The sequence below is a fragment of the Lathyrus oleraceus genome, chromosome 5, assembly GCF_024323335.1.
Source record: "Lathyrus oleraceus cultivar Zhongwan6 chromosome 5, CAAS_Psat_ZW6_1.0, whole genome shotgun sequence".
Classification (NCBI taxonomy): domain Eukaryota; kingdom Viridiplantae; phylum Streptophyta; class Magnoliopsida; order Fabales; family Fabaceae; genus Lathyrus; species Lathyrus oleraceus.
The window spans coordinates 193,681,092-193,692,670 of record NC_066583.1 but is presented as its reverse complement, the minus strand read 5'-3'; the positions used below and the strand labels follow the sequence as shown (position 1 = coordinate 193,692,670).

Here is an 11,579-nt window from a genome sequence, read left to right as displayed (position 1 = left end):
TGAGCTTTGGCATGCTATGTCAACTTATCACTTTGTTGTAAGCACGAAAATCTCAGGGTATCCCACAAGCACAACGACGGGGATGAAGTTTTCGAAACATGGCTACCGTTCCTGAGACTCACCAAACCTACATTGGGTATTTTGAAACAAATAAAAATGCAAAGTCTTGACAAAGGCATCTATTCTTGTGCGAAAGGCAATGAGGGAGAGACGTGATTCCGTTAGAGTTGTCAATTTAGAGGGTCGTGACCTAACTTTTAAGGTCCCAAAAATATAAGGGGCCCAAATTTTTAAAAATAAATGAGTGCAAAAATATGTAGGCCAGCCCCATTAAATCCAAGGAAAACCTAAAGGCCCCATCATTTTTTAAAGTTGACTTTTTAAAGAAAAAAAACAATTATTTTTTAAAAGAATTGACTTTTTTTTAGAAAAAAATCTTTTTTTTATTTAAAAAAATGACTTTTTTATTTTGGAAAAAAATCGATTTGTTTTAAATAAAATTGAATTTTTTTATTTAAAAAAATCGATTTAATTTTTCAAAAAAAAGTAGACTTTTTTATTTTCGGAAAAATTTGTTTTTTTACTATTTCAAAAAAAAGTCATTTTTTTTCGAAAAAATCACTTTCTTTTATCATTTTCGGAAAAATTGACTTATTTTTATTTTAAAAAAATTGAAATTAAAAGAAAAAGACTTTCTATGTTAGGAAAAAATCTATTTTTTTTTAAAGTTGATTTTTTTTTTGAAAAAAAAACAACTTTCTCATTTTAAAAAGAAATCAGTTTTGTTTTGTATTTTCGAAAAAATCATTTTTTTTATAAAATTAACTTTTTTTCAAAAATATCAATTTTATAAAAAAATTAAATTTTTTAGTATTTTAAAAAAAGTGAATATTTTTATTTAAAAAAATAATGATTTTTTTATTTTAAAAAAAAGAATTTTTTTTCAGAAAAAAATGTTTTTTATTTTTGAAAAAATATTTGCGGTTCTTTTTCATTTTCGAAAAAAAAATCAACTTTTTTTTTTGAAAAAAAGTTTAAATATTTTCATAAAAAAATTAAAAAAAAAAATTCAATTTTTTTTTGAAATATATATATTTTTTGAAAAAAATTATATTTTGACACCTTCACTTAACCTCTTTAAAAAAAACAAAAATATAAGAGAACTTTGAAATAAGGATTTAAAAAAATTATTGATTTAGTAGAATTGTAAAAATTAGGTCCAAATAGAGGTTCTTATTTATAATTTATTTGACACCTCTATCCATTTATAAAATAAATCTTTTAATTCAAATATATATAACAGATTATTTAACCATTACGTAAAACATGATGCATGATCCATATCAGATCCACTAAATCTTCTTGCAAATTACTACACCTATCCTTTCATATCCTTTCTCTCATACCCAAATGCACTTGTCTCATAGAGCTCAAACAAATCCAAGCTTACTCCATTAAAACCCATCTCCAAAACAACATCAATATCATTACAAAGTTCATAAATTTATGCACTTCCAACCCCACAGAACCTTCCATGGACCATGCACACCACCTGTTCGATCAAATTACTCAACCAAAATTGCCCTTTTCAACACAATGGCACGTGGATATACTTGCGTTAATGACCCTCTTAGAGCAATTATTGTCTTTTCTCATGTTCTGTGCCCCAGCCTTGTTCCCGATGACTATACATTTTCTTCACTTCTCAATACTTGTTCAAAGGTTAAGGCTTTGGAAGAAGGGAAACAACTGCATTGTTTTGCTTTGAAACATGGCGTCAGGGATAATGTATATGTTGTTCCAACGCTTATTAATATGTATACTGCTTGTGGTGATATTGATGTTTCTAGAAGGGTTTTTGATAAGATTGAAGAGCCTTGTGTTGTTGCATATAATGCAATCATTACTAGTTTGGCTAGGAATAGTCAACTTAATGAGGCATTGGCTTTGTTTAGAGAAATGCAGGAGAGAAGTCTTAAGCCGACTGACGTTACCATGCTTGTCGTGCTTCTGTCCTGCGTTTTGCATGGATAATTGGATTTGGGGAGGTGGATATATGGGTATGTGAAGAAGTATGAGTTTGATCGATATGTGAAGGTAAATACAACTCTTATAGATATGTATGCTAAATGTGGGAGCTTGGATGATGCTTTTAATGTGTTCAGACACATACCTAATAGAGATACGTAGGTGTGATCGGCGATGATCATTGCTCATGCAACACATATGGATGGTTTCCAAGCAATATCAATGTTGAAAGAAATGAAGAAAGAAAAAGTGAAGCCCGATGAGATAACTTATTTAGGTATAATGTATGCATGTTGCCACAACAGATTGGTAGAAAAAGATTTTGAATATTTTCATAGTATGAACGATGAGTATGACATTGTTCCTAGTATCAAATATTATGGGTGTATGGTGGATTTGCTTGGAAGAGCTGAATTTGTTTGAGTTGTGAGAACAGTATGCGAAATAATCGGTGAGTCTGATATGGATCATGTATCATGTTTTAGATGATGGTTGAATAATTGGTTATATTTTTCACACAAAATATACCTCACCTTGGATGCTATATTTTTCACACAAAATATTTTTCTACTACCATATCTTCTTTCATTCAACTTCACTCTCCTTCAAGTTTTTGTGTTTTAACCATGTCTGAATACATTCACAAGCGAAATGTCGATTTAATATTTTCCGTCGTTGCGTCTCCGATAAAGATTCGACTCTGGAATATAGATTCGTTTGAACGTCTTAATCGGGCGTTGAACAGTTGGTTGGATGGAGAAATTGGAGATGGTGAAAGGATTAGAAGAATCCAATGGCTTGTGTCCATGTTCAACAAAAATGGAGAAGTGCGTGAATGGGTGGACATTAAGACTGACCGAGACGTTCGTAGGATAATGCATTACATATTCAAAATTGTTTTAATGGTTGTAATCACATAGTTCTTGTATTGTAGTTGTTTTAATTTTTTGTGTTATTGTTTATGTAATGGTATTTTCCTCACAAACTTATAATATGAAATAAATTTAGTTTTTCATATATTGCAACAGAGGTACATATGAATTTATCTGGTTGTGCTCGTTCCAACACTAGGACAGTTAGTACGATTATGATCTGACTGATGACATAAACTACATAATCTAACCATTTTGTTTGCCGTGTCCATTTCTGTTCGAATGCGGGTGCTATTTGGGCGACCCTTTTTCTTCCTTCGCATAACTTTGTTGTGTTAGACGATGTCCCCTTGATATTCTGGCCAGTAATCTTCTTTTGCTACTACGGAAAAACTAATTTTATAAATATTTGATAGGCTGGTGACTTTGTAAACGTCAGATAGCAAGTAGGATGAATCCATTCGAACCTTTGAACATGCCGGAATGACATGAGAGCAGGGCGTACGAAAGGCTTGGAACTTTCCGCAGTCGTACCAACCTCTATCTAGTTCGACTCTGTATTGTCCCATCGGCATGCCCTCATTGTGATCCATGAGGAGGCGTCAATGCCCTTGGCGCCTACATGTCTTGACATGTTTAGGCGCCTAGCCTCTTTGCGCATGCATTTTATCTCTCCTCTGTATAAATACCTCACCTTGGATGCAATATTTTTCACACAAAATATTTCCCTACTACCATATTTTTTTTCATTCAACTCCATTCTCCTTTAAGTTTTTGTGTTTTAATCATGTCTGAATACATTCACAAGCGAAATGACGATTTAATATTTTCCGCCGTTGCGTCTCCGATAAAGTTTCGACTCTGGAATATAGATTCGTTTGAATGTCTTAATCGGACGTTGAACAATTGGTTAGATGGAGAAATTGGAGATGGTGAAAGGATTAGAAAAATCCAATGGCTTGTGTCCACGTTCAACAAAAATGGAGAAGTGCGTGAATGAGTGGATATTAAGACTGACCGAGACGTTCGTAGGATAATGCATTACATGTTTAAAATTGTTTTGATGGTTGTAATCGCATAGTTCTTGTATTGTAGTTGTTTTAATTGTTTGTGTTATTGTTTATGTAATGGTATTTTTCTCACAAACTTATAATATGAAATAAATTTAGTTTTTCATATATTGCAACAGAGGTACATGTGAATTTATCTGGTTGTGCTTGTTCCAACACTAGGGCAGTTAGTACGATTGTGACCTGGTTGACGATAAAAACTACATAATCTAACCATTTTGTTCGCCGTATCCATTTCTATACGAATGCAGGTGCTGTTTGGGCGACCCTTTTTCTTCCTTCGCGTAACTTCGTTGTGCCAGACAATGTCCCCTTGATATTCTGGCCAGTAATCCTCTTTTGCTACTACGGAAAAACTAATTTTATAAACATTTGATAGGCTGGTGACTTTGTAAACGTTAGATAGCAAGTAGGATGGATCCATTCGAACCTTTGAACATGCCGTAATGACATGGGGGCAGGGCGTACGAAAGGCTTGGAACTTTCCGCAGTCGCACCAACCTCTATCTAGTTCGACTATATATTGTCCCATCGGCATGCCCTCATTGTGATCCATGAGGAGGCGTCAATGCCCTTGGCGCTTGCATGTCTTGACATGTTTAGGGCTTAGCCTCTTTGCGCATGCATTTTATCTCTCTTCTGTATAAATACCTCACCTTGGATACAATATTTTCACACAAAACCTTTCTCTACTACCATATTTTCTTTCATTCAACTCCACTCCCTTTCAAGTTTTTGTGTTTTAACAATGTCTGAATACATTCACAAGTGAAATGCCAATTTAATATTTTCCGCCGTTGCGTCTCCGATAAAGATTCGACTCTGGAATATAGATTCGTTTGAATGTCTTAATTGGATGTTGAACAGTTGGTTAGATGGAGAAATTGGAGATGGTGAAAGGATTAAAAGAATCCAATGGCTTGTGTCCACGTTCAACAAAAATGGAGAAGTGCGTGAATGAGTGGATATTAAGACTGACCGAGACGTTCGTAGGATAATGCATTACATGTTCAAAATTGTTATGATGGTTGTAATCGCATAGTTCTTGTATTGTAGTTGTTTTAATTGTTTGTATTATTGTTTATGTAATGGTATTTTCCTCAAAAACATATAATATGAAAAAATTTAGTTTTTCATATATTGCAACAGAGGTACATGTGAATTTATCTGGTTGTGCTCGTTCCAACTATAGGACAATTAGTATGATTGTGACCTGGCTGACGATATAAACTACATAACCTAACCATTTTGTTCGCCGTATCCATTTCTGTTCGAATGCGGGTGCTGTTTGGGCGACCCTTTTTCTTCCTTCGCATAACTTCGTTGTTCTAGACGATGTCCCCTTGATATTCTGGCCAGTAATCCTCTTTTGCTACTATGGAAAAACTAATTTTATAAACATTTGATAGGCTGGTAACTTTGTAAACGTCATATAGCAAGTAGGATGGATCTATTTGAACCTTTGAACATGCCACAATGACATGGGAGCAGGGTACGAAAGTCTTGGGAATTTCCGCAATCGCACCAACCTCTATCTAGTTCAACTATGTATTGTCCCATCGACATGCCCTCATTATGATCCATGGACTCGGAAATACTATACCAACCTTTAGTGCGGCCAAACACCGTGACCACATGTGTGTTTGCTTTGGCATCTTCATGTCTAATTAATTTCATTGATGCATCACTGAACAACTGTCCAGATTGCAACACTGAACTCCATTTGGAATGTCTGGTCTCGAATAACACCCCTAGCCTAAAATATGTTGCCTGCACCAAAGCGGTTATATGTAGGTTACAGATGCCTTTGAAGACAGAGTTCATTGTTTCCACAAGATTTGTTGTCATTTCGCTCCAACGTTGACCGTTATCGTATGCCCTAGTCCACTTCTCCAATGGAATACTATCGATCCACCGTACTGCATCTGTGTTTGACAATCTTATTTCTTCACGGTAGTGTTTAAAAGAAGGTTCTGATAATGCGTAACCTGCATTAACAACCTTCTCCCGTAACGTCTTGTCTTTGATTTCCCACATGAAATTCTGAGCAATATGTCTAATACAGAAGACATGTGTCAAAGGAGGATCTTGTCAGCCATTATCAAAGTTATTATATACACTGATGATTGAAGGGTGTCTGTCGGAGATCAAACATAAGTTAGGTTACGGTGCAACGTGCAATCAGATATTTCTTAGGAATAAACTCCATCCCTCAATAGTCTCCCCTTCAACAAGGGCAAAAGCGATTGGAAAAATGTTGTTATTATCATCTTGTGCCACTACCATCAGTAACGTTCATTTGTATTTCCCGTACAACCATGTACCATTAATTTGTATAATAGGTTTACATAAAGAAAAACCTATGATGCATGGTTGATACACCCAAAAGAGACGGTGGAATATTCCATTTCCAATAGCATATGTTCCGTCTTGTCTATACGCGGGCAACGTTTCTAACTTGACAATAGTACCTAGAGCATATTATTTTAGAGCCAACATGTATTTTGGAAGTTGTTTGTAAGACTCCTCCCAATTTCTAAACAGTTTTTCAACAGCCTTTTTCCTAGCTATCCATGTCTTCCTATATGATGGAGTGTACTGGTAATCTGCCCTAATATGCGAGATTATTGTACTCACCTTTAACGACGGATTGTCGCCAATGACAGACAATATTTCATCGCATATTAGCTGAGAGCTTAGTTTCTGAGGATCTTGCATTGGGGTTGTCAGCATACATGTGTGAACCGGACCCATGGATCCAATCTCCCAAGAATCGCTCATCTTCCGGTACGAAGCTGACAACCTAAAAAGGCAGTGCTCATTCGAATAATAAATTTTGTACCTCAATGCATTAGTTCTATCAACTCTGAAATCAGCTGATAGTTGCATGTGGAATTTTTTGATGGCTTTTAAAAAATCCTCTTTTGTGCAAAATGTGTCTCTTTGTTTCAAAGATCCTTGCATTTGCACATAAGGATTGTACCATATATCTGATGAAGGTTCATCGTAACCCAAATTCAACCTTGTCATGTGTTGAGGTGGATAATATACATGACTAGCTGGTAATGACTCATCTTCCTCATCAGCGTTCACCATTGAATCAACCAAGATCTCGACTTCTTCCTCTTTGTCATCTGCAACATTCACCTCAGCTTGTTCGTCATCAGTTTCACAAAACACTTGTGACTGATCAATGAACTGAGACACTTGTTGTTGTTGTGATAATATATACAACTCTATATCATTGTACCCTGATTGTTCATGACTGAGAAACATATGTTGAACATCCTCATCATCTTGAATCTTCTTCTAATAAAACTTCACATGGTTTTCTGCAAACCAAACCAGATTTTTATAGATGATTTGACCAACAGGACTGCACTGTAATTTCTTTTCTATTCTTGGTTTCATATGTGAAAAATTTGATCATCAATTTATTGTAAACCGAGTTACCTCTGTGTTGTGAAAACAAAAATCGAAGAGTTGATGCTCAAATATTTCACCTTCAATATGAGCATTGATCATGTAATGTTATGAGAAAGACATTTTTTTAATTCTAACTTTCTTTTCTATACTGAAATTGAATGCATTGATATGTTATTCAAATGCACTTAAATAACGTAAATGTTGAATGCTTTGATCACTCTGTCGCATTACACGAAAAACCGGCGGGAAAAAGAAACAACAGAGCCGCCACCGTGCGTTATTTATCCCAAAAGAGGGAAAGGAAACGCTCGAAGTAAACCTGGAGAAGACATGGTCCCGCGACCAGAGAAAGATGGGATCGGGAGTCGGTTATGCGAAGGGAAGGTATTAGCACCCCTACGCATCCGTCGTACTCGACGGGATCCACGTACAAAAGGAAGGAAAAAGGTTGCTAAAAACTGCTCAAACATCAAACACTGGCTGAAAGGAGACACAGGAAACAAAAGAAACTAACTCGGCAGGATATCGCATCCTGGGCCTACGTAGTCTGTCAGGCACAGACATCAGAGTCGACGTAGTTCGGGACAGGGGGAAACGTGCTCGCTAGGATGTCGCATCCTATGCATACGTATCTTCTCGGACTAAAGAAGAATCAGAGCACTTGTAGCTCGGCTAACGCACGCCAAACAAAACCACACAGGAAACCGACTGCCAATCGCTGGACTTACGTCAGACTCCACACAAACAGGCAAACATGGAAACCGAATGCCAATCGCTGGACTTACATCAGACTCCGAACCAACAAACACACACAGGAAACCAACTGCCAATCGCTGGACTTATGTCAGACTCCAACAAAGAAACTAGAAACCGAATGCCAATCGCTGGACTTACATCGGACTCCAACCAGAAAAGGAGAAACAACTCACACAAACAAAACAAAAGGGCGCCCGGAGAGATCAGCTCATCTCCTGCCTACGTACCTCATCTAGTATGAGGATCAGGGCGGCGTAGTTCCCCTACGCAGGGAAAGAACTTCTAACCTAACTAGAGACTGGGAAATGATGAACTAGAAGGGAGACTAACTCGAGCCTAATAGTTATCATGTAAATTCACCATGGCCCTAGGTTGAAGTTTCTATCTAACTTGCACAGGGAGCAAGCTATCTTAAACAGCACAAGCAAAGCAAACATACACACAAATAGCACACACTATATACAAACAAAGTGGGCTCACACAAGGCTAGGCTTTAGTCAAGGGGTCATGTCAACCTCGACAAACAAGCCACTGTAACAGGGTGATGTTAGCTCTTAACCCTAACATTGAGATTTAGGGTGAAGCAGATGAAATGGGAAGTGAAGATAAGACTTCACAGCTCTTATCCCTGGCCTGGGAGAGCTTGACTCAAATGAAAGTGTGGGAGTTCAGAAAGTGAGAACTCTTCTATCCACAAATGACTGACTCAACAAAGATCTTGGGTTAATATCCACAATGCATCAACACAGGGTGTGTGAGCAAAGTGGATGACACACTGAGTAGCAGGAGATGGACTACACATCTCTTGTATCTGCCAATTGCCTTATCAAAGGACTTTTCCTGCTTGGCACAAAGATAAACAAACACAAGCATTGCCTCTTAAGGAGGGCTTCAGACAGGTGCCTGCCCAAGTAACAGGACAGGTCTTCCAGACTACATGAAGTCAGTGAGTTATACCTCAGATGGTTAAGCAACCAAGCAAAGCAAAAGCAAGTTCACAATGAACTTAAGCAACTAAATGTACCTGAAAACAATCTAACGTAATCAGTATACAAGTCAAAAAGTCAAACAGATAGTTAAATGGTCAACAGTCAACAGACATTGTCAAACAAACAAAGCAACCATGTGCGAGGCACAAGCTCAACTCAAATGAGCTAAAAGCCACCTACAAAACAAGTCAAGATTAGTCAACATCAACCAATTAGTCAACTTAAGCAAGTGAATCAACCCCCTTATGGCCATATGCTTCTTAACCTGAAAACAAAGCTCAAACATAAGCAACAAACCACTAGGGCAAGGCCTAGGGTCAAAGATGGAGAAATAATTCAAAACAGAACATGAAAATTGACATGAATCAAACTTCAATCAATTAAGAACATCATCCAAAAGGTCTCATGTCAATAGCATCAACCAAATTCATTTCACAAATCAAATAAGGCAAGGCATGCAAGTTCAAGGCTCATTGAAGCAACAGAATGAACAAATCCATATTAATTCCAAAATGATTCAATAAATCTCAAGAACAATCATGGCTAAACAGAACACACAACATGATCAACACACCAAAAATCAAGGCATTTGGACAAGTTTAAGCATGGCAATCAAATTCCATAAGGCAAGGTAAGCACAAACAAGCTCAATTGAGACACAAAATGCTACATCAACTTAGCACAAGCCTAAAACAGAATTCAAACATGATAAAGACCTCCAATCAAATCCACAACAAACTTAAATATGTCTAAAATCAATGTACAAAATTTCAAGTTCATATGATAAAGCATAAGCATTTCACAAATCATGGAAGTTCAAGACTATTCAAAAGCTCACAAATGGCAATCCAGAAAGAAAAATCTCAAACAAATCAGAAATGAATCCAAAAAATCCACAAAAAATCATGATCAATCAAAACATTGAGAAGAAGCATCACACGAAAAATCAAATCATTTGGCATTTATTTGGCATGGCAAAGAAAATCATCAAATTGAGAAAGCAATGGTGTGACACACATTGTCACACCTACATTAACCAGATCATATCTCAACAACCATAAATGCTAAAAATGCAAACTCAACACCAAAATGACCAACAAGATGTCTAGTTTAAGCATACCAAATTTCACAATCATTGGATGAAAACTCATCATTTCACAAAGCATATGGCAAGCAAGGTCAAGAAAACACACATGTTAACAAACCCTAAGGAAAAACATTTTTCAACCGTGCACAAATTGTGTAAAAATAGTCATAAAAAACTAGAAACAAAGTGGAGAATAATGCAAAAATTCTCATGTCAATTGGATGATTATTCATTTATTTATGAATTTTTGAAGTGAAGAAAAAATTAAAAACACATGAAATGGCATGTATGAACATGGATGAGTAAAATGAACTAAAATGCAAAATGCCAATTTGGAACTGTCCATGGCTGGAATCGAACTGAGTCGATATTTGAAATGAGGCGCGTTTCCTAATGAAACGCACCGTTTCATTAAGTCCATGTGGCATTGGGTATCAATTTGGACCAATCGGTTTGACATGCAGGATACACGTGGGACCAATGCATGGCTACTAACAGCAAAACTCATGCAGAAACGCGCTATGAAGATCAAACGCATCCTGGGAAACGAAAACCCTAGGTTCTTCATACACCTTCATCGTGTTCATACACTCAAGAACACAAACGTCCAGAAATTCAAAACGAGCACACCATTGCATTCATCTTTCCACACACAACATGAATCCAGGTTTAATTTACTCTAATTCCACATGTATCAAAAGATTCGAGCAAAAGAACATTCAACCATCAAACTTAGATCTAACCTATATTAATCATTTCTCCATGAAAATCAGTGATCTAAAGTTCAGTGTGATCAGCATTAAAAGATCTACAACATGCATACATCAATTTCATGAATTATGAGAGTCAAATTCTGACCTTAATGGAAATGCAGAAGTGAAACAGGTTGATCCAAGCCTTGCTAAGCACAAATAGTTCTTCCTCAACTCTTGTATGATGATTTGGATGAAGGATGATAGCTGAATCTTGCACGACCTAGCCAAAAAATCCAACTGCCATTGATGGATGTAAGCTTCAACAGTCCTCAAATCTGCTCGAAACTTGATGGATCTTGCTTCCAAAATGTTCAATTATGCTTGTGGATGAAGGATTAATCAAGGACAAACAATGGATATGAAGAAAATTGCAAAAAAAATTGAGAGCACAATGTGAAGAAAATTGTGAAATGGATCTAGATCTGAGAATTATGATGTGTTGTTAATCCAATTTCTGTTATGATTATGCTATATATATATGTTGTGCTAATGAAACTCTTAATCACAATTAAGCCAATGCAAGTGGATTAAGCTAAAACCAAGTGTTTATGAAAATTGTCCAATTCACCCTCATGTATGTAAAGCAATGCAACAGT

General features: G+C 36.4%; 1 protein-coding gene across 1 annotated transcript; it reads left to right on the top strand.

Moving 5' to 3' along the window:
* Window positions 1-1,295: 1,295 nt before the first annotated feature.
* Window positions 1,296-3,043, top strand: LOC127082714 (pentatricopeptide repeat-containing protein At2g02980, chloroplastic). Its single transcript, XM_051022938.1, has one exon. It carries the CDS (start codon window positions 1,507-1,509, stop codon window positions 2,032-2,034), a length of 528 nt encoding a protein of 175 aa, XP_050878895.1. The 5' UTR covers window positions 1,296-1,506; the 3' UTR covers window positions 2,035-3,043.
* Window positions 3,044-11,579: the final 8,536 nt, after the last annotated feature.